We start from the raw sequence: 23,704 nt of genomic DNA, 5'->3' as shown, positions 1-23,704 counted from the left end.
TTATTATTTGTCTTTTTCAGATTAGGTGGTGGTTTAACTGCATGTCATTACTCACAGAAAGAGAGTTAATGGAGTTGTTGATTTATAGCAAGTGTCTGTCTTCAAGACTCATTACAAGGATGAATTAAGATCAGATGATTTTTATCTGGCAAAATCTAACAAATCGGCAGGATTCCCCAAAAATATTTTGAAAGTGGTTTTGGTTCTACAACAACAACACATTGACAACCTAGATTAGATACTTCGAGAAGAAATAAATTAGGAGATTTTGTCTTCCAAATGGAAATTGGAATGACTAGTAAAAAACCATGACTTATTAGCCGAAAGAATACGAATTATAATTATAAAGGGTGTTGTTTTAGATGTGTGGCAATACTTTTCCCGCAGTTGGGCTCTTTGACAGCCGTTACAGGACTTATACTCAGTTTGGTTTGGTTTCAGAATGAACAAACTTACTCAGAAACAAAATTTTTTGCTGCCATACGGCCCCGATTGCTGCAAAAAATTGTCTAAAATTTTACCTCTCGGTTGGAATTTATTCGAGTCAGCCGCGACGGTAACTTCCCCGATATCATTAAAATAAAATTAAAATAGTATAATGGCAAACCCTTATCTTTATAATAAAGTTAAATTCTTGGCCATTACTTATTTCTTCCTGAAATCCACACATCTAAAAGAAGCGCCCTTTATTAGAGGCACAGCCAAACAATTATGAAATGGTTGAGATCGATGCAACAGAACTGGGAATCTAATGAATATGAAAATAAAATATTTTTCTGAGTAAAAAACCGCCCACTTTCCATATAGTTAATATACCAATTTTTAAAAATATGACATTGAAAACAGTTATGGGTTATATACAGTTAGAATTTTCAAAAAATCGATTTTTTTTTATTTCATTTTCTTAATGTACATATATTTAAGAATACACACATAAAATTTCATATCGTTCCGGTGAATATTTTCAAAGTTACAAGCAAATTTGAAGTTTCAGAGTGCTTGGAAGTACAAGGTCCAAGCTTTAAACGCGTTTTTCTCAAAATGGTGTTTTCAAAGTCGGTGACCAACATTACTCGAAAACGGCTAGACCGATTAGTCTCAAGTTTTAACACGACCTTCTTAAATATATTTTTTAGTGATTAATCGAAGATTTTTTCTCTCCGATAAATATTTTTTTTTTATAAACAATTTAAGGCCGAAATTTCGGTGAAAAATCGATTTTTTTTTTGGAGAAACCGCCATTTTGTCAAAAAATTTTATTTTGCTTATTCCTTCGATTAATTACTAGATTTAACATTATTTTAACGAAATCTGTTTAGTTTTTTAATCCCGGATGATCCAGTTCCGAGATATGGTGGTCACCGCAAAACGTCTTTTTTGAGAGGAGCACCTGGAGATCAGCTGTAGCTCTTTTTCAAATAAATATTTTTACTAGTACTAAGTCTTAAAATACAGTTAAAAGATACCATAATATGTGTATAAATTTTTGGATCAATAAATTAAAAAGTTTTCTCAGAAAAAATTCTGGAAAATTCACTTTTTTCGGCCGTCTAACTGTATATAACCCCTTAAGGACAATACTAAATATTGTAAACACTCTTTTTGCATATACAAATTGTTATACGCTGTATACAGCTGATCGATTTTGAGGAAAGAGGTTCAAAGCCATGCCCATCGCCCATACAAAGTCAATTTTTAATTTTGGCAACTTTTTTTGTTCAATAGATTTTGTTTAGACCATGTTGCAAGGGACTTAATCTTTTTTTTTTAATCTTTTAAAATGTGCTGGCAACATTTCACACGGATATATGACTTATGCTCATTAAAAAAAAATTAATAAATTTTATTAAAAAAAAATACTATATTAAATTATTTTATTTGTTATTTTGGCTATTACATAATATTTTAAATATATAATGTATACGAGTATATATGTATAATATAAAAAAATATCAAAATATATAACATCAATAACAAAAAATATATGTATTTTTTCATTATTACGAAGATGAGTACAAAAACAATACAAACATACAGCAGAAGGCATTGAAAGTAGTTAAACGAACGAAATACAACTGTGTTGGTATTAATAATACAGTTAGAGCACCGACAAGACAGCTAATGATTAAATAAAATTAAATTCGTTCCTTAGCTTAGTAGAGATTAGTAGACATACATATATATATATAAACGTAAAATAATATTAAATAAATTAATTGTAATGCTCCATTGGGTGGGTAGTAGCAGACGTAGTAGTTGTTGTAGTAGTAGTATTTGAAGTTTCGCAGTTGCAAGAACAACATTATTTATATGTAAAATTGTTATAAATTACTAAATATACTTTTGTGCAATTATTTTTCTCCTTTTTTGCGTTAATTTGCAATTCCAACGTTTTTAGGCACTTTAGTGATTTGGCAAAGGCGAATATGGTAATTTCGTATTTATTAAATTAGTTGGCATTTCCGTTGTGCTTGACTTGAATACAATACACACACAAATATTTTTTTGTATGATTTTTAAGCGAACAAGTTTTTCCTTTCTTTTTTCTTCCTTTCCTTTTTTATTTTTTCTCTTTCCTTTCCTCTAGCGCTTCATCTTATCTAAAATCGGTATGACCATATCGAATTTCGGTCGCTTGCCAGCATCCTCATTCATGCAGATCGTGATCAATTTCGACATGTGTGACGACGTGCCTGGCGGTATTTTCACGCGCAGCCCTTCCAATGCAATCTTCATGCCACATTCCATGGGCGACCATTCGGCAAATGGCACCTCACGCGTCGTCAACTCCCATAGGATAATGGCAAAGCTCCACATATCGCATGCCTCCCAGTTGCGATCGGCCGCCTTGCGTTGTAACGCCTCCGGTGACATCCAGGCGGGCTGATAAATGCGTCCCTTCTCTTGGAAGGAGAATTTCGCATCGCCCATATTGATGCGTGCGGTCAAATCATCATCGATCTGGTTATGGTTGTGCGTAAAAGTTGTTGTAATTAATTGTTGTTGTAAAATATATAAAATATAATACTTACCATCACATGATGACTGTTTAGATTATATGTGGGTATGATGCGTTCTAGCGAGTGTAGATACGCCATACCGCGTGCTATGTCCAAAGCGCAACGCACTGCTTGCGCCGTATCCACAACGATACCAGTAGCACGGTGTAGCAAATTAAAGAGTGAACCACGTGTCATAAACTATTTGAGTGTGTTGAATATAATTTGTATGAGATAAATGTAGTATATAAGGTTTTGGGACAAATTTTAAAAGACAAAAAGCAAGGCAGCAGTTGAGGTTAGAGGTGAGAGCGAGATGATTTGTATGGAGGTGCATAAAAACGCAGATAAATAAGCGAAATTATATGGAATGAGCGATGGGCTGACTTATAAGAAAAGTGGGGTTAGAGTGAGATAGGTTGGTATTACTGGTAAAATGGTTGTATGATAAAGTTGATAGATGATTTACAAATAAACACAGCAGATATGATATATGGTATGACATATGAAGCAGCAGGCATATAAGAAATATACAAAACAAACAAAGAAAAAAATTTCAAAACTACTGCACTAACCTGACTAATTGTAATTAGATTCGGTGGCTGATTGCATGCGCCAATTATTGGCAAGATATTCGGATGTGAGAAAATGCGCAGTTTTGGAAACTCTTCATTGAAATCACGCGATATACGCGCCGTGCAGTGACGCACCGCTAAAATCTGCAAACAAAAACAACAACTGTCAAATCAAATATATAAAAAGACAAATAAACCCACTTACCTTCGCAATAACATCGTTCTTTTGCCAACGTCCACGCCATGTCTCGCCCGACGGCGTAACGGCGATTTTCGTATGCAAATCCAATTCACCCAAATTGATGCCCTTAAAGCGTGAGAGTGTAGCATCGCGTGAACGTGTTTTGGTGCCCAACCAACTTTGTTCTTTAAAACTGATTTTCTTGATGTCATGACCATTACGTTCGGCCAAATCATGCAAACGCTTTGACAAACCCGGTTTTGCCTTATCCAAGGGTGTATCGTTATCTTTGTTGGCAATTGAGATGAGTGAACCAGCGTTAACTAGATCTTCACAGATCATATCGTAACCCCAAAAGCAGGCATAATGCAACGGTGTATTGCCGTGTTCATTGACGGCATTGACATCGGAGCGTTCGCGTATTAACTGTAAGGGAGTGAGTATAATTTATATTATTAAATGAATATAAAAAGCTTATCATAAACTCACTAATTGCACTATGTCACGATGCCCATGCGCAGCGGCCAAATGTAGCGGTATATCATCGCCCATGTTGGTGGCATTAACGCGTGCGCCACGCTGTATAAGCGTTTCCACCAATTTTGTGTGGCCCTCTTTGGCACACCAATGCAGCGGGCTGAAACCATGATCGTCACTAGAGAAGAAAAGAGATTTATATATCAATTATAATCAACAACTTAAAAAAAAACTATAATAAAAAGTAAGAATCAATTATAAGCGCATCATTTTTACAACCGGTCAAGGTCTCATACGAGTCGATCAAAGTATTGCCCACATTATGCCATACACATATAGCCACAATAGTCATTGACTAAATATGTATTTCTGTTTTTATAGAAACACACATCCGTACATAAATTTGAAGAATCTGAATCTGAATCATGTGTAGCAGTTGCATACATACATACATACATATGTTTTCATTTCGAACGAGATTTGCCTCTGGATTTGTTTGTTGTTGTTCTCATTTATGTTGTGGAGCCATTTGGTATGCAAATGTTTACACAATTTTTCAAAGCAATCAAGTATTCAATATGACGTCACGCAGCTTTTTAGCTCTTTATACCTTGACTGATGTTGATTGTTTGCCAAAAAGCGTTGGAGCATATAAAGTCATGGTGGCGGCAATTATACAATTTAATGAATTGTTTTCTTACCCTAAATTCATATCATTGCCCGTATCTTCTAGCCAAAGGCGTACTTGTATTGAGTTTCCCTCACGGCACCAATGAAATATATCCTCCATATTTTTACTTTTTCCCCAACACAAATTAGCTAATTTTAATAAGTGCACACAGTTCTGTAGCACATTAACAAAAGAAATTGCACAAAATATTCAATAAATAACACTTTTGGAGAAAATTTCTAAATTAATTCAACAGATTGGCTCGCAGAAGAACTTGAAGAATTTATTTAGCAATGAACTGACAAATGCCAATTGGAATTGTGATGTCATAAATGGTTTGTGTACTGGCTAAAGAAAAGTGTTGTGAAAAATATAAAATAAATGTGGAGAAATATAAAAAATATTTAAAAATAAAATCATATAATTATGAAATATATAAAATTAAATAACTAAAAAATTAATTAATTAAAATATAATATATTTAATAGCAAATTAATATAGGCACAAATTGCGTTTGCATAATTTATTTAAAATCAGTAATTCCAGCTGTGTTTATTGCGCATTAGTTTTTATGCACCGAATATCAAATTTTGTAAGATCCGGCAGTATTGTGATTGCATTTGTTTAAGAACGTGGTAAAAAGGTGTAATTTATATTTTCATTAGTTTTAATAATAAATTTGAAATAATCTGCAAATATGAGGCTCAGCACTTATAACTTTTTGACATCTAAAGCTATTAAAGGTGTCAAGGTTGGATTTCCACTAAAGTTGACTGTAAGTAACATTGGCATGTGTTTATACACCAACCAACCAATATCAATGCTTCCGAAAAGTGTTAACAACAATTTGTAAATTTTTTTTAACTTTACTAATGTAAACATTATGTACTTACAGATCGCAAAACAGGACGTTGTTGAAGCCGATTTTAATCCAACTTTTATAGAGCGACTGCTGCCTAGACTTGACTGGTCAGCAATTCGCTTCTCCGCCGAAGTGGTATGCATTTGTTTTTGTAATAAATTTCTTTAAAATTCTGACGCATGTTTGTTTGTATATTTTCCTTTAGGTTGGCTTAGCTGATGACATTCCCGCCGAACTGCCAGCAAATGTGGGTGAAAATGAGGAATTATTAAAGAAACTTCATCATTTGTTGTTGGAGATTGATGTGCTTGAAGGGCAGCTGGAATGCCCTGAAACAGGTCGTGTTTTTCCAATAACCGACGGCATACCGAATATGTTGCTGAACGAGGATGAGGTTTAAGACGCAGCACACATTTTTAATCTGTACATATTTAGTTATTTTTAATGCCTATTGCTAAATCAAAATATCTATGCTTTGTTATTAACTTTCATGGTGACAAAATGAAGTAAAATTAATTGACAGAAATAGATTTAATTTAAAATCAAAAATATTTGTAGTTTATAATGCAAATAATGGAAACAGTTTTAAGTGAATGTGTTGAAGTGATGAGAAATATAAAATATATGTATGTATATTGAAACGCTACAGAGTAAAACATTTAAGCATTTCAGCTCTTTATTAAAAATACAGTTTTATTCGAAAAAATATACGTTTTTTGGAATTATGTATGTATGTATGTAAATACATGCTCACTGTACAAGAGCCAAGTGTATTGATTACCTACAACACATTATTTGAGTAAATGTTAAACGTAGCATATTTGAATTTATGTACGTTTGTGTACATGTGTGACTAACCTTGAATGTTTATTTTTTTTAATATTTTTTTTTGCATTTTCAATATGTTCTTACGAAAATATTAGTGTAGAGATTTTTAAACTTGGAATTACATTGGAGAACACATAAGACGGTAAAATTACTAAGTAATCGGACGAAGATGTGCAAACGCACTTTTTTTTTACTACGAAGAAATGTTCAAAATATCAACTAAAGTACGAATATACGAAGCGTTCAACTACTACATTTTGGCACGCAATCACACTCAAAAACAGTAGATTCAAAAATGTTTTACATATAAGAAATGTGTAAATGTCTGAGTATATATAATTTGTTCAAAAATTCTTTAATTACATTTAATGTTTGTCGTTTTTGTATTGCCAGCTGCAGCGAGTTGCGCATAAATACTACCTTTAGCCAAACCCTTTTGGGCACCCTTACAAAGTTCCGGATTACGCCCAATCGGTGTATAACTGCGCTCACACAACTTACTGGCGTCTGGACCGTGTGACAATTGTTTTTGATTGTGTCCTTGTGGCATATCGGGATTGGCGCCATTCCAGGTCACATAGTCGGCGCTAGAAGATACATTTTTGAAAAAAAAGTGTAAAAATTTTGTGTGCTGAGTGAAGCAAATCTAAATGTGACTTACAGCAGTAAACTCTCATCGGCGCCTTTAGCTAATTCTGCGCTGTGACCGCTGGTTGTTATACGGTCTATAATAGACTTGAAATGCTGGCGCTGCTTACCCGCTGCATCTGTTGCAGCTTGTTGTCCGACTCTGTTATTAGTGGTTTGTAGTAATAAGAAGTGTAATTAAATAAAATAATCAATGGATTGTGGAAAAATATTTCAATGCAAACACACATACATAAAAATACGATTAAATGCTAACGAGTAGATGAGTGGAGTCTGAAGGATTGAAAAAAGCATGCCAAGTATACAAAAAAATTAAAAAAATTTACATAAATTTTTACTAAATTGTGCAAGCAACAAATTATGGCAACCGTTATAAACAAATATATTATATATATTTTGTAACAAAATTTAAAAACCACTCTCGACAATAAAATTTTCACACAAACTACCAACTATAAAAATAAATAAATAGTTCAGTGTATTACTTCTTAGTTTTCAAAAAATTTCGAACGAGTTCAAGTGCTTGAAATTTGTATTATAATAAATAGAAGATCTAAATACAAAACTTTACCAAGACCACGATGCTAAAACAAAGTAGAAATATATTTTTGTTTTTACAAAAAAAAAAAAAAAAAAAAAATCGAATACTAAAGACCAAGAAAGTTATTTGAAAAAGTAGGAAAAATAAAATAAAAATTCCAACAAGCATTTCACAGTTAAAGTTCAGCGTACTTTAGCGTATCGGTCTTTTCGCGCAAGCGTGTCAATTTCAATTTATCCAAAATAGAAGCCGAAGTGGTAGCAGCAGTGGCTGTGATTGTGGTTGTATTGGAATACGTGCCATGCAGATATCCCTGGATGCCTGAGGCATATGTATTGCAACGCGCCAGTAAGCTTTTGGTAGTGAGTTTCGGATACTCAGTGGAGATTGGAGGAGTAGTTGTTGCAGCTGTTGATGAAGTGGATGATGGCAATTCGGATGATATGTGTAGTTCTTTAAATGCTTTGGACGGTGATGGAGTGGTTGTTGATGGCGCAACTGATGGATTAATGATTGTGCATGAGTTGGGTAAGGAGTCAACGACGTCACTAGCGGATTTCGATGCCTTTACGTTGCGTTCAATGCAAGTGGGTGAATTAGAAAGTATAATCTGTGTAGTAGCTGTAGTGGGCGTGGTTAGGTTTATGGAGGGAAATGCTACCTTTTTGCCAATATTTCTGGTGGCGTTGATTTTTGTCGAGGATTTGAGAATAGCGCTGCATGGAGTTGACGTTGATGATAATAATGCTGATGGTGATGATGATGATGATGAGGCGAATGTTGTTGGCGGCAATGATGTTGATGTAGATGTTGTGGCCGAGAAGGTAATATGTTTCGCTGAAGCATTTTCAGTGCTTTTGTTGACATCATTGTAGCTATTTAAAGGTGTTTTGACAACAACAGTGAGGATGCTGCTTAGCGCGTTTAAAGTTTTTTTTCTTTTTGTTTTGAGGGAGGGAAAAATGATTTCGGGGTTTTATTAGCACAAATTAAATGCATATTGTTTCGAAAAAAAAGAGATAAGAAAGCGAAAAAGCGTAGTAGGTCAAGTAGAATGATACAACCTTTACGTTTCAGATATTTTGGAAAGTGAAAAAATTTTAAGAAAATGGTAATCTACTGCTTTTTAAATGATTACATTTAAATATAAAATAAATATATTTAATTAGCCATTTTAATTTTTTTTTTCACTTTCCAAAATTATAAACATTTAATGAATGACATTTAATCTTCAAAATTTTGATTATTTATAATTAAGGAAAATAATACAATACATTTGTAAGTAAACATGAGAGAGAGAAAGAGAGTAGTTATGCAATTTTGAGTATTAGAAAGCCTTATAGCATCATCATTTATTGAAAATAGACCAGCAAATAAATACGATATTGGCGTCTATTATAAATTTGAACATTTTCGCATCTATTTTATAATGAAGAGAGAGGAAATTTTCAAAGCATTTACACTTTTATGATAAAAATCCAATTGAATATTTTAGTAATGCAACAAAACATACACCAGGAGGTAATTGGTGAAACATGAGAGGTCACAGGGGTTAACACTTTTTCGCACTTCGAAATGTAACCAACACAAAAATATGTAATGTCCAAAACAAAAATCACCAAACACAACTAAACTCACCTATCATCAGCGCCGCTGCCATCAGCTCTAGCCTGCACACCATCTACCGCACTCAAAATCACTTCGGCAACATGTCCACTCACCGATTGCATTGCTACATCTGCTGCAACAGCTGCGGTGGCGGCATTCTTCTTGGCATGCAACTCATCCTCTTCATGTACAATACATAGAATCTGTATAGCACGATCTTCGGCATAGTTGACCGACTCCAGCGCCATGAGTATAATGCGTTCGGCTATTTGCGGAAATTTCTCCTTCATGTGAGCTTGTACTGCAAGGAGGACAATTTATTTATTTTAAATAATTAAAATTTAATAAAAATATATATATTTTAAAATTTCGTACTTGTAGCCTTCTCCTCCGCTGTGTACACTTTCGGTTGCAATGGTATAATTGTCTCTTCACCAGCCTTTTTGGCAGCTGCTGCTGCATGTGCCGCCTCATGATCAGCGCGATGCGATATTTTCGGTGGTATGAAATCGCGTTTTGTATAGCCCATTGAGATAAGTTTCTCAGATGCCGTTTGCACATTATTGTCCGAGCTGGCAAGTATGTCTAGCAGTACCATTTCATCTGCTTTGGGGAATATCGTTTTCAAATATCTGTGGGATATTGCATGAATATTGTTATTAAAAATTATTGTTGGTAGTAATATTTTGAAAAAATAATGAAATTTGAAGCATATACATAGAAAAACGCTGCGATAGTAAAGCCAAAAAAATTAAATTTAAATAAAATATATGTATGTATAATGAAAAAAATAATAATTATTGTGTTTTTTTGATTTTTTAAATGATAAAATAAAAAAAATAAAAACAAAACTTAATTTCAAAAATGTTTTGCTTAAAAAATTGCTTAAAATTAAATTAATTATAAAAAAAATTATAAAAAAATTATTTCTTGCCTCTTTTTTTATAAAATACTAATATTGGATTAATTTTTTAAATTTCATTACCTATAAAATACTTCAAAATGTTTAGCATACATTCAGGCACATAAACTTTAAAAAACTTAAATTGTCATTAGCCATTAATGACTTCTTGCCCTCTTTTCTTATAAAAATACTAATTTTGGATTTATTTTTTAAATTTCATTTACAATAAAATACTTCAAAATGCGTTGCCTACATTTAGGCACATAAACTTCATGAAACTTAGAATTATCATTAGGCTTTAATGACTTCTTGCCCTCTTTTCTTATAAAAATACTATTTTTGGATTTATTTTTTAAATTTCGTTAACAATAAAATACTTCAAAACGTGTTGCCTACATTTAGGCACATAAACTTCATGAAACTTAGAATTATCATTAGCCTTTAATGATTTCTTGGGCGCTTTTCTTATAAAAATACTAATTTTGGATTAATTTTTTAAATTTCATTTACAATAAAATACTTCAAAATGTTTAGCATACTTTTAGGCACATAAACTTCATAAAACTTAAAATTGTCATTAACCATTAATATTGTGGAAAGTGTACTCAAAAAATAAATCATTTAATTTTTTTCGAACTCTACTCATATAACTCATAGAAATTTGAAACATACTGGCTGACTGAATGTAAATTTTGCCATCAAGGAAATTCGAATTAAAGATGTATTAAATTTTTGGCATTTTCTTATATGAAAATTCCCTCTTGCTAATTATTTTTACTCAAAATTTAGTCTCAATTTGCTAAATTATTTATTTTAATATGTTTATCGATAAAAATCGAAAAAATATTTGAATTTTACTCATACGCACTGTACAGCCTTCTTTATCAAATTTTAAAACGAGAATGAAATACAAATAAAAATGGCGTATAAACAGCTTAGAAAATATAGAATTAATTGCTCTAATAAATGTCTCGAGTTTCAAAAGTTTACGAACAATAACTCAAATATGCTTGCGAACCCATAGAATAATCACAAAAAGAAACTACAAAAGAACACTACAACAAAAGCAACTGCATATAAATTGCATTTAACAGTACTCAAGCGGACCTCAATTTCATCTTCGGCGACGAGTGCGGCTTCGGTGAACTACGCCATTGTTCGAAGCGTGGCGAACCCTGATGAAACGGCATAGCCGCGGCAGCAGCAGCAGCCATATAACCACCACCACCACCACCAACGCCACCATGCACACTAGTGACACTACCAAAACGGCCGCCCGGAATAGGACTGGCGGTGCGCGAGCTGCTGCCGATGGCAACAGCACCATTGAGACCGCGTGCCGTTATGCCCTTATCCAAGCGACGCGCTGGTGGTGTCAAATGGAAAACGGTGTTGCTATGGTACAAATGACGTTGCGCCGGCGGTGTGACATAGGGACCAGGCATGGTGACCGGATGTTTCTCCACTTGTAAGGCGCTAATGACGACGGCCTCGCGATTGTAATATCTAGACGAGGAGGCGTTACGTTGTACGTTGTGGGTATGTGTGTGTGTGTAGGTGTGTTAATGTAATTACAAAAAGTGATACAACAACAATAACAACACAATTTGAGGTTAGTAAGAGTTGTTAGTAGTTTTTAATATAAATATGTATATATTTTGTGCATGTGTGTGTGTGTGTGTAAATTAGTTTTATTTGTATGCGGTGACCAACAACAGCACATTTTGAGTTTTTCAAGCGACGAGGTAAGCGTGTAAAAGCGAAAGATTCGTGTGTTTAGTAAGTGAGAAAATTTTTTCGATTTTTTTTTTAATTTTTTTCTTTGAAGAAAGTTGATTTTTCTTCAAAGAGCGTGTAGGTGCTGTGTAAGCATATTGTCAGCGCACTTACTTTTTCAGCAGCAAACGTATATGATCCTCGCTGGCGGTGGGAAACATATTCTGTATTTTATTCACCACCACATCCGTATCGATGGGATTTGTAAAGGAAGTCTCCTGTATGGTCGAACGACGTGACATATTACCCAAACGTGGTGTGTGCGTCAATGAAGCGCGTGGCATACGCAAAGGCGACAGCTCCTGGAATGTATTTAGAATTCGATTAATCAATTAAATAGTAAAAGTTAAAGCTGAAACTCACCAAATTTCCACGCGACGACAGCAACGGACTGGTGGACATGTTATGCAAACTTGTGTTGGTGCCAGGACCGGCCTGAAAGGCACGCACGGCCTGCAAATTGTTGCTTGGATACACGTGATAGGGTGAACCATTTATGGGCTGCACAAAACAAAACAAAATGCAGCAAATACATGAAAACAGGGTGTACAGGAGTGTAGAAAATGTTAAGAAAAAATAAAATAAATTAAAAATATATTTCTCAAACAAAACTCACCTGCATCGCTATGGATTCAGTGGAGCAACGTTCATTTTGCAGCTGTTTGTAGCGTCCGCGCGGATCCTCCAACTGCATGGCCTTCGTGAAATAGTTGATGTAGTAACTGTAAAGTTCAAAAAAGTGAACAAGCAACAGTAAATTAGTATATCACTACATAAATATGTATGTTTGTCTTTATAAATATTAAAAACTTAAACTACCCACAATTATGTAAATCCCAGTAAGCCTATCAAAGCGACCTTTTTGTCCATTTGGCCGTGGAAATGTCCTCGAACTGGCGTGTAGCAACTATTTGCTTGTTGCCTGCACACATCGAAAGTTGAAGGCTTTCAATACTAGTCGCATTCATGGCGATTTGTATCCAAGTGTGTGCGTGTGTGTATGTGTGTTGGCCGAGCGATTCACGGTAAAGCACAAGGACATTACATTGCCTTGGAAAAGTATTTTTTGTAAGTGTGTGTATGTGTGCAACTTTGCGGTTTGCAAATGTATGCGTGTGCAGACTCTGAAATGTGCAATACGACAGAGTTGCCAAGTGAGTAAATAGAGTGTGTATAATGTGTTGCTCATTTGAATTACTTTGAGGAGACAGGAGAAGGAGGTAGGATTGTGCTAATAAAATAAGAAACTTTGGATTACATAAGTTTACTGTACAGCTAAGAGATCTTATATTCCAAATAAGAAACAATTTGTACAACTTAACCTAACTTTGTGGCAACTGAGCAATTCTTGAAAGTTTTGTGAAATATTTTTTTTTTTATTCCCTCTCTAATTCTATCTCATTCTCTACCAAACGAATTATATTGGATATTAAAACCTCATAAAAGTGCTAAACCACAGTTCTCTAATGCTTTTAATTTAAAAGAAAATCTTCAAACAAAATCTTCTTCTCTTGTCAGAAAACCTCCTCTTTCTTTAAGTTTCAAACAAGAAATTCATATAAATACTGTTTAAATTATGACTGCTTTCGACAATCTGCTTTTCAAAAAGCACTTGGCAATCTTTGCAGCTTTACAACAAAAACCATAATTTACATGATTTTTTTTGGTACAGATTTACGTGACTCTGCTTACATGCGCACAGTAAAATATGTATGTATGAATGTATGTATGTATGTCACCAAATAGCTATGGCAACGAAAAGTCAAAGTCCTTGAGTTAAACAGCAAATTCACCGGTTGCCATTTATGTTTTTATACGCTAGGAGTTAAGGACCTTTCTGGCACAATTTTCTTGCGAGATACATATGTATGTATATATATATAAAAATTGTGCATATATAAATATTTAATTGCATTCATTTATTTGTATTATATTTTAAATTGTGACACGTGATAAACATGACACTTATGCCGTATCTGTGAAGTGCAGGCTTTCGGCGTGAAAAAATAAATAAATGTTGAGGGTTGCGAACGGTGCAATGACAGCTGGAGATACTTGAAAATCTTCCTGTTTTCTGTATTTTCGAAGTTAAAATGCTTTAGGGATAAGCAATGCCATGTGATTGGAATTACATATCCATGTATATATGTATATGTGATTATATGTATGTGTGTATGAACATGTGTGAATGTTTTTTTTTAATTTAAGATTGAGAAATGCCGGTACGTTGCTGAAGCTCAAGCTTATCTTTGCACTTTGAAATTCGCTGAAGTGCACAATGTTCAAAATTCACTTTACTTTTTGAGACTTTTTTCATAAACATTATATACAAGTTAACGGATGTGGTAAAAAAAAGTTTATACTATTAGATACTATACATATATAATATGTATGTATGTATGTATATATCCAATGAAACTTTGAATAAACGTTCTTAAGAGCGGTCAAGGTCTGTAAACTAGGCAGTGTATGCCTCAAAATTTTTTGACGTTTATTTACTAAGAGATTATTTTAGACAATTTGTTGAAAAACACTGAGCTTATAGCTAAAACATCCACATCAAGTAGTATCCATAAATAACTTGACGCTTCTGATACTCAAATCTGAATTAGTTCTGTTGCAACCCTGTATATGAATTATTTATTTTTTAAGAAATTATTATTTTTTTCAATTAATTATTATATAATTTTAAATATAATGGAACTTTCTTAACTCGAATCACTATAATCCAAAAAAAAAACTGTGAGTTAGAGAGAATTTCGAGCTAAGAAAGGTAATTTATATGAAATTTGTTTTATATTGCCAATTCCAGAGTTTGAGTTATAGAGAACTCGAGTTATAGAAGTTCGAGTTATGGAAGTTCAACTGTATTTAAGTTCATTTATTTAAATTTAAAAATATTATTTTTTTTTTAAATACTAGAATTTTCGATTTGTTTTGGCATTTATAGTAATTTATTCAGATTAATTTATTCAGCTCAAAAAGTGACATTTTCAGTTTTGAGAATGAGTTTGGGATGCAAACCGATCTCTACAAATATTTTGTTGGGTTAATGTTGACACAAATGTCCAAGATCGATATAAAACGATTTAATCGATTTAATCGACCAGTGCTTGACCCCAGAGACATCTATTGGAAAACGGCGGAAGCAAAGTTGTAGACCTAATATATTATAAAATATATGACATTTTATTCTATATTTAAAAACGAATAAATTAGAAAAAAAATTATGTAATGAATAATTTTTTTTTTATTTTCTTTTTTTGCAAATATTTTATTATTCATAATTTTTTATTTACTATTGTATTCATTTTATTTATTTTTATTATATTTTTTTTACTTTTATTTATTTATAATTATTATTTTTTTAATATTAATTTCGATCTGTTATATTTAAAATATTGTTTTTAAACACAAACATCTAGTAAATTAACAGTGTTTTCAGATACATGATTTCATATTTTTTACATTTATTTAGTTATACATTAGGGCAGTAGTCTGCTTTACTGGCTTCAAAATATCGATTTTTTTGTTTTGTTTTAAATCTCTGCCAAAACTATCCAAGAATATGTCTTTAAAATTCCAGAGGCCAATTCGACATATTTTCGAAGCTAGAGCAGTTTTAGTGGCCGAGCGTCGAGCAGGTGCGAATGCTCAGGTAGACCTTTAAAGCGCTTTTTCTCGAGTTTTCATTTTCACAAGTGTTAGAAACCGGTGCCGGCGATAACAAAAAGAATATATGTCCGATCGAAAAGAACCAAAGTGATCTAGCTACAATATTAAATTATCTTCTATTTGAACTAAAAAAGTTGAAAAAGTATTATTAAAACTACTTGTTTTGCAACTTAATTTTTTTTTTCTTAAAAAAGTTATTTTTTTTTTCAAACTTCGAAAAAATTTGGAATTTTATAACTTCTTCGGTATTTTTTTAGTTCATAAAGAAGAGAAACTTATAAAAAAAAAATTGGTTCGACTGTTTCAGATGCATTGCACGACCTCCATCACCGGCACCGATTTACAAGTGGAGACTCCAGGTGCTCCAGAAAAATACTTACAACTTTGAAAAAATTTCAATATTTTTTAATAATAAATATTGTTTTTTATTACCTTAAATATAGTACACTATCGTCTTTAAATTCCGTTTACCGCAATCATTTCCTTCCCTTTCAAAAAAAAAATTGCTAAAAAAACGCTTTTTTTCGGCTTCTAAAGCAGACTACTGCCTTAATCTATTAGTGGATTAAAAAATATTTCTAAATAAAATTTTATTAAATATTTTATTTATTTATTTTATTTTTAATTATTTAATTTATTTTTAAAAAATATTTTATAACTAATATTATGTTTTTTATTTTATAAAATTTTTATTTTTTTTATATTAAATGTGAGGTTATATCTTGCTTCCTTTTCATATTTACTATATATTCGTATATCATATTAACTCACTGTGATTCCAGTGATACACATAAATTTAAGCAATCCAAGCAGATTTTACATGATTTAGAACAACATATATTCATGTTTCTACACTCGTATTATACATACATACATACATATCATACAACATTAAAGCGAATGACAGAACTCTAGCATCACCATTGAGCATTTACATAGACAAATATGCGTACTTGAATGCTTCAGCCACATACCCACAAGCTTAATTAGTGCGCGTGACTTTTTTGCACATTTCTCTACATTTGCTGCTTTTATTTGCAAATTCAAAGGATTTGCATATCCTTGATGTACACATGTACATATGCATATATACACATATTTTATTTGCATAACTGGGGATTTCGCATTTTAAATAGCGGCACAGGCAGCGCGCAAAAAGTTTATGTGAATAGATTATATACAAGCAAACATGTTTTTGTATTAGAATATATTATTGTGGGCATATTTAATGTGTATGTGTGTATGTTTGTATCTTATAATAAAGCTAAGTAGACGCTCAAGTAACACTTCAAGTTGCTCTCGACCCATTTTTTAGGGCTACACATTGCTTTAATTACACGCTATTCTATTTACTTGGTAGTTATTTAGGTATTTTGTTTTCTTCTAATTTCTTTTTATTTTTTTTTTAATTTTTATTAATATATTTTTTTTTATTTTTTTTTTTAATTTTTATTAATATTTTTTTTTTTATTTTTAATTTTTGTTTTTCATTTTTATTATTATTTTTATTATTTTTTCATTTTTATTATTATTTTTATTATTGTTTTTATTAATTATTTTTTTTTTAATATTTTGCTTTTGTTATTTACTTTAACTTTCTGCTTGTTTCATCCACTCTACTCACACCCAAATTATGCTTTGTAACATTGTTATAAGCAAAAGCTATCCCCCCTCACCCCCTCCCAACACTTTTATGGCAGCCATTTTGTAAATCTCTACACACTTCCTTAAAGTATGCAGCGGAATTCCTGGCGTGTCTGCTGTCTGCCGTGCGTTTCCTTTGCATTACACACGCCCATTTTGAAATAGTTTCACCACAAAACTAACAGTAGTTAATACAAAAACAAATAAATAGTAGTGGCACATACCAATTTCCTGTTGCTTGATCAAATTTGCAATCCCAGCCAGGCGGCAGTTTCTGATATTGTGCCTTAGCATCCGCCATTTTAATTTTATTTTCGATTTTTTTTTACTTTTTTAAATTTTTCAGCTTTATTTCATGCACTAACAGGACTTTTAAGCACTTGTCTGTCTAACTTCACAGTTTATTTACACTTTATTTGCTTGCGAATTGATGTCCTTGTCTGCGTCAGAGCAAGCGAGTGAGTCCCAAGTCGCCCGTTTCTGAGTTGTATACTGTGTATACCAAAGTGGAGCTGCAAGTGGTGTGGTGTGTCTGCTGGGGGTTGCAAAGTCACACACATATACATATATATGTATGTATATATATGTTTGTGATAAACACTCAGCTCACGTGAAGCTGTATATTTGCTTTACGTTGCGTTCTACACTTTTCCACTACTTTACACTTCGAGTTGCGGTCACGTACTGACTTCTGTACGAATTTTGTGCGCTTTTGATGCTTTTTGGGGTAAACGCAGTGTCCGGCATCTCCTGCTTTGTTGTTGTGATTGTTGTTGTGTACGCATAGTTGAAAATGCTCGTTTGGAGCAGGCGTTCTTCGAAATTCGAACTTTCACAATTTCGAAAAGCCTCATGGGTACCGCAAAATGCCAACGGTTGCGGGTGTGGCGGGTTGGGCCGCTGCTTTTATGCTTGACGAGGCCGTTTGGTGGTGGCGGCGTTGGCATTGTAAATGCGAATGCGCGTATAAAAACAAATGTAGAATAATTTTCAATACAACACCAAACGGCTTGTGTGTATGAAAACGTGATTTTCTTTTGTTTTGTTTTGATTCTCGCTCTCCTCAGTTATGTGCAAGGTGACTGGCACCGGTTGCTTGAAAGTTCAACGCGTTCAAATCGACTTAAGCGCGAAAAAAAATGCGAAAAATAAATTGAGTGTGTTGAACAAGTGTTTGTTGACAGACGGAAATAATAAAAAAAACATAAAAAATAAATTAAAAAAAATAAAAAAATAAAAAAATTAAGAAAAAAAAAATAAAAAAAAATAAGAAAAAATAATAAAAAATAAATAAAAAAGTAAAAAAAAAATAAAAAAATAATAATTAAAAAATTTATTAAAAATAATAATAAGAAATAATTGTGATAAATAATAAAAAAATAATAATAATAAAATTTAATAAAAATAATAATAAAAAATAATTATAATAAATAAAAAGAAAATAAACATACTAAAATAAATATTAAAAAATAATAACAATAAAAATAAGAAAAATAACGAAAAGTAAGAAAAAATAATAAAAAAACAGTAGTAAGAAAAATAAATATTCTTATAATATAAACAAATGAAATCATTAAAAAAATAATGATTAAAATATAATAAGAAAATAATTAAAAATAAGTAATAAAAAATATAAGAAAAAACAAAAAATTATAATAAAAAAAGTAAATAAATAAGAAAAAAAAAATAAAATTTTTACAAAAAATAATAAAAAAATAATTTAAAAAAGAATAACAAAAAAATAAAAAAATTAGAAAAAAAAATACTAAGAAAAAACAAAAAATAATAATAAAAAAAGTAAATAAATAAGAAAAAAAATAAAATTTTTACAAAAAAAATTAAAAAAATAATAAAAATAATAATAAAAAAAATAAAAAAGTAAGAAAAAATATGAAAAATATACAAATAAAAAACTAATAAATAAATCAGAAAAAAAAATAAATTATTAAAAACAATAATAAGAAAAAAATAAGAAAAAATACTAAAAAAAACAAAAAACAAAAAAAAATTATAAAAAATTATAATAAAAAAATAGTAAATAAATAAAAAAAAATTAAATTATTGAAAAAAATATAAAAAAATACTAATAAAAAAATAATATAAAAATAAAATAAAAAAAAATAACAAAAAAAAGTAATAGTAATAACTTAATTTATTTTTTTTGTCAACTTTGAAAGGTTCAAATAAATATAATATATTGCCGAAATGTGTAATTCGAGCTATTTGTTGATTATTTTTTGGGGAAAAATGCAATAAATATTTATATAGCTACATATAAAGGTACATAGCAAATATATATGTATGTATGTATGTACATATATAAATATATCCAATCATTTAACTAATGTTTGCCGGACGTGATGAGCTTAAATTACGCTTACGCTGAGACAATGTCTATCAGCAAACATACATATGTACATACAGACACTTGAAAATATATATTAATGCGAATATAATATGAAATATATACAAACATATTTGCACAATACCATATAAAGATACATACAGATAAACACACATACATATATATTATTTGTATGTATGTTTCTAACTCTAATATGCACGATATTCTTATTAAACGTAATTGTTTCCACTGTATGCCATTTAACATTTATTCAACAATACAAATTTGTACGTACAAATACAAAAACAATAAAATAAAATAAAAAAAATCCAACAAAACAGACATCTCTCCCTCATGGCATTTATTCAATTAAGTATTTTAGAATTATTTTTATTTGTAAGTAAGTACGTAATCAAGTAATGGTCATGTGAGCGCGCCCACAATGATCTGGACACACTTGAGCTGACGTCATACCATAGCAAAGTCAACGCGAAATTTTTGCTTCTCGGCTAAGCAGGCATTCCGTTACAGCGTTTATTTATCACTTGCTTATTTTGCTTATAACCAGTGTGCATTATGGCGTTTAGCTATAATTCATTAAGTACACATTTTCAATTTTCAATTACCTACTAGTTAAGCACTAAGTTGCATTATTCACACTTTCTTGGGTATTTACTTGTTTTATTACTTAAGTGTAAAAAAAAAATTATTAGTATATATGTATGTATATAAGTATATATATGTACATATAAATATATACATTTCTAGAATTGAAACTGTTGAGAAATATGATGATTAAATTTTTATACGGCTAGTAAGCATGATAATCTGGAAAATCATATATTTTTAAAGTGTACTAAAAACCAGAAAAATATATGCACAAAAAAATACAAAAAATAAATACAAAAACAAAAATAGAATAAGCCAATTATAAGAGTTTTAAGTTCATATAATTTAAAATATTTATAAAGTGTAGGTCTTTCGCAAGCTTTCCGGTAAGCTAACTTAGATGTTTTTTATTTGTTAGAACAAAAATTCTAATATTTACAATTTTATTTTTTTTTTACAGTTGGTAACTCTATTCTCAAATGTGTTAAAAACGCAAAATTCCCAGTAAGCTTTTTGTTTAAAAAATATTTGGTAAATATTTCTGTTCAATTCTACTTTTTTGTTAGCTGGCAACCCTATTCCAAAATATATTACAGTAAACAGTTGTTTTATAGTATTAGAAAACTAAAAATTATAATAATATTAATTGCGACCCTCTAGAGTTTTCGGTGACTTAAAGTAAAATCGGGATCCCGAAAATATATATGCAAAAAAAATATATATAATAAAAATGGTTTAACATTAAGAGTATTTACTGTAAGAAAAATCAATGGTGGCAAGATATCCATTATGCCATAAACTAGGATATGCTATAATTTATAAAAATAATCTATAAAACAAGTAAGGAAGGGCTAAGTTCGGGTGTAACCGAACATTTTATACTCTGGCAATTTATTTATTTAATTATATTAATATAACACACAATTCGAACCACATTTTTGTCATATATATGATTTAAAGTCCATTGAAAGTTGGTAACAATAATATTAGATATGTATAATATATGTGAGCTAGGATAAGTTATGAGCCGATCTCACTAATTTTTGCCACGGAAACTTATTATTAGAGGATAAAAATATTCCCTCGGAATTTCTTCAAAATATCTGAGAGACTTACTAATATTTTCGATAAAAAATATGTCACAAGCACTGAGGTCCTCATGTTCGATATATGGGGCCTTCAAAACTTATAGTCCGATTTCAGCGATTTATAGAAGGGCGATGCCACACTATAAATGCAGTATTTGTGCAAAGTTCTGTTCCGATATCTTCACTAGTACTAACTTTATATATATATTGTAAAGTAAACGATTCATATCGACTTCAAAGTTCTGGTATATGGGTAGTAGGTGTGGTTGTGAACCGATTTGGACTAATTTCACAACATATCATTGGGATGCCAGAAAAATATTAGAAACCGAATTTCATTGAAATTGGTCGATAAGTTTCGGAGATATGGTTTTTGACCAATAAGTGGGCGGAGCCACGCCAATTTAAAAATTTGTACACCAATTTGAATGCAACCATCTTTATAATGAAATTTAAAGTTTCTGTTGTTTTTCCTTACTGAAATAAAGCATCTTTAGTAGTTTTCAACATGGTTATATTTCATACATTTTTGGACTATATAAGGTAGAGCCTAAAAGAAACGATTGTAGAAAGTTTGGTTGATATAGCTTTATTAGTTTACGAGATATCTACAAATACCTTAGAAGAGGGCGGGTCCACGCCCATATTTTACCCAAAGAAGTTGTTTCCAAATATGCCCCTTCCTTGTGGGATTCTTTGTACAAAATTCTACTTTCATTTATTTATGTATGGCTTAGTTATAACACTTTATTCGTTTTCGGTTTTCGCCCTTTCGAACAGACGGACAGACATACATCCGGATTTCAACTCCACTCTCCATCATCATACATTTGATGAACGTCTGTTTGTCATTAAAATGCATAGAAAGTATCAACAATCTTATTCTGAGTACAATGAATTAAGGCAGTAGTAGTCTGCTTTACAGACTTCAAAAAATCGATTTTTTTGTTTTGTTTTAAATCTCTTCCAAAACTATCCAAGAATATGTCTTTAAAATTCCAGAGGCCGATTCGACATATTTTCGAAGCTAGAGCAGTTTTAGTGGCCGAGCGTCGAGCATGTGCGAATGCTCAGGCAGACTTTAAAGCGCGTTTTCTCGAGTGTTAGAAAACGCTGCCGGCGATAGCAAAAATAATATATGTTCGATCGAAAAAAACCAAAGTGATCTAGCTTCAGTATTAAATTATCTTCTATTTGAACTATAAAAGTTGGACAAAAGTATTATTTAAACTACTTGTTTTGCAACTTAAAGTCAATTTTTTTCAAACTTCGAAAAAATTTGGAATTTTATAACTTTTTCGGTATTTTTGTAGTTCTTAAAGAAAAGAAACTTATAAAAATTAAAAAAAAAGGGGTCTACTGTTTCCGATGTACAAGTGCAGACTCCATGCGCTCCAGAAAAATACTTACAACTTTGAAAAAATTTCAATATTATTTAATAATAAATATTGTTTTTTAAGCCTTAAATATAGTACACTATCGTCTTAAAATTACGTTTACCGCCTTCCCTTAAAAAAAAAAATGCTAAAAAACGCTTTTTTTCGGCTTCTAAAGCAGACTACTGCCTTAACTACCACCTCTATACATATAAATCGAAGCTAATATGTATTATGTAAAACATAATTCTAACGAAAAATCACTGCATAAGAGTCTGATTACTAGAATTTTACACTTATTTTACACTTTGAAAAGCTTTGAAGTTTTGTATGTACATACATTTGTACATAATTAGTTACTCCTCAACTAGTCTCGCTTTTAAGTTCACTAGAAGTTTCATTCTAAGTTCAATAAATCAACAATAATTAAAATAATCTTGTTTGCAATGGAACACACCTACTCGCACTTGCTTACATACATATAAATATATTTTTTTATACTATATATACATACATACATTCATAAACACATAAAATAATCAAGTTGTTTACATTTTTTATTCTCATCTTTCACTAAGCAAAATAAACTTTGTTCCACACATACTTATCAGTTTGACATTAATTAAACTTACCTAGTGTCACCACAGTTGTCTACAATAATTTAAGAACACCTTCTATTATTTACAAGCAGCAAATGTGAAATGCGAATAGAAGACTTTTAAGCTACAAAAACAAATATTGTCATTACTTTTGTTATCTGCCGAATTACTAACACTTGAATGTATTAAAGACTGAAATTCGAGACTAAATATAGCAAGTGTCTAAACAGAGTTCTTTGTTGATGAAAAATACAAATACTCATACATATATATATATATGTATCACACAAAAAGCTGATT

At 31.2% G+C, this 23,704-nt stretch overlaps 3 protein-coding genes across 8 annotated transcripts; 1 reads left to right on the top strand and 2 right to left on the bottom strand.

Moving 5' to 3' along the window:
• Window positions 1–1,854: 1,854 nt before the first annotated feature.
• On the bottom strand, window positions 1,855–5,224 carry LOC105220776 (integrin-linked protein kinase). The gene is made up of 6 exons (XM_011197274.3): window positions 4,934–5,224; window positions 4,245–4,410; window positions 3,780–4,181; window positions 3,575–3,718; window positions 3,033–3,200; window positions 1,855–2,961 (listed from the first exon to the last, which is right to left on the bottom strand). The coding sequence occupies exons 1-6, from the start codon at window positions 5,020–5,022 to the stop codon at window positions 2,584–2,586; spliced, it is 1,347 nt and encodes a 448-aa protein (XP_011195576.1). The 5' UTR covers window positions 5,023–5,224; the 3' UTR covers window positions 1,855–2,583.
• Window positions 5,225–5,501: 277 nt separating this feature from the next.
• Window positions 5,502–6,313, top strand: LOC105220782 (multifunctional methyltransferase subunit TRM112-like protein). Its single transcript, XM_011197287.3, has 3 exons — window positions 5,502–5,677; window positions 5,798–5,899; window positions 5,970–6,313. Exons 1-3 carry the CDS (start codon window positions 5,600–5,602, stop codon window positions 6,162–6,164), a joined length of 375 nt encoding a protein of 124 aa, XP_011195589.1. The 5' UTR covers window positions 5,502–5,599; the 3' UTR covers window positions 6,165–6,313.
• Window positions 6,314–6,910: 597 nt separating this feature from the next.
• On the bottom strand, window positions 6,911–23,697 carry LOC105220781 (uncharacterized). 6 transcript variants are annotated; one of them, XM_054228491.1, is made up of 12 exons: window positions 23,438–23,697; window positions 17,613–18,510; window positions 12,686–12,791; window positions 12,433–12,570; window positions 12,184–12,371; window positions 11,401–11,799; window positions 9,765–10,021; window positions 9,420–9,690; window positions 8,443–8,692; window positions 7,973–8,346; window positions 7,254–7,382; window positions 6,911–7,179 (listed from the first exon to the last, which is right to left on the bottom strand). In XM_054228491.1, exons 2-12 carry the CDS (start codon window positions 17,687–17,689, stop codon window positions 6,948–6,950), a joined length of 2,421 nt encoding a protein of 806 aa, XP_054084466.1. In that variant the 5' UTR covers window positions 17,690–18,510; window positions 23,438–23,697; the 3' UTR covers window positions 6,911–6,947. The 6 variants fall into 6 exon arrangements, with proteins under 6 accessions (XP_054084466.1, XP_054084465.1, XP_011195588.1 ...); XM_054228490.1 differs by having other exon boundaries at window positions 7,973–8,692; XM_011197286.3 differs by lacking the exons at window positions 7,973–8,346; window positions 8,443–8,692.
• Between the last annotated feature and the right edge of the window lie 7 nt (window positions 23,698–23,704).

The sequence above is a fragment of the Zeugodacus cucurbitae genome, chromosome 4 (assembly GCF_028554725.1).
Source record: "Zeugodacus cucurbitae isolate PBARC_wt_2022May chromosome 4, idZeuCucr1.2, whole genome shotgun sequence".
Lineage (NCBI taxonomy): Eukaryota > Metazoa > Arthropoda > Insecta > Diptera > Tephritidae > Zeugodacus > Zeugodacus cucurbitae.
This window is presented reverse-complemented; position numbering and strand designations above follow the sequence as displayed.

Coding starts and splice junctions, on each gene's coding strand:
- LOC105220776 (XM_011197274.3), bottom strand. CDS start 5,022: ATGGAGGATATATTTCATTGGTGCCGTGAGGGAAACTCAATACAAGTA. Junction 3,719..3,779: donor AGAACGATGTTATTGCGAAG/GTAAGTGGGTTT, acceptor TTTTGTTTGCAG/ATTTTAGCGGTGCGTCACTG. Junction 2,962..3,032: donor TAAACAGTCATCATGTGATG/GTAAGTATTATA, acceptor AACCATAACCAG/ATCGATGATGATTTGACCGC.
- LOC105220782 (XM_011197287.3), top strand. CDS start 5,600: ATGAGGCTCAGCACTTATAACTTTTTGACATCTAAAGCTATTAAAGGT. Junction 5,678..5,797: donor GATTTCCACTAAAGTTGACT/GTAAGTAACATT, acceptor ATGTACTTACAG/ATCGCAAAACAGGACGTTGT. Junction 5,900..5,969: donor TTCGCTTCTCCGCCGAAGTG/GTATGCATTTGT, acceptor ATTTTCCTTTAG/GTTGGCTTAGCTGATGACAT.
- LOC105220781 (XM_054228490.1), bottom strand. CDS start 17,689: ATGGCGGATGCTAAGGCACAATATCAGAAACTGCCGCCTGGCTGGGAT. Junction 12,792..17,612: donor GATCAAGCAACAGGAAATTG/GTATGTGCCACT, acceptor TGAACTTTACAG/TTACTACATCAACTATTTCA. Junction 11,800..12,183: donor ATACGTTTGCTGCTGAAAAA/GTAAGTGCGCTG, acceptor CTCCTCGTCTAG/ATATTACAATCGCGAGGCCG.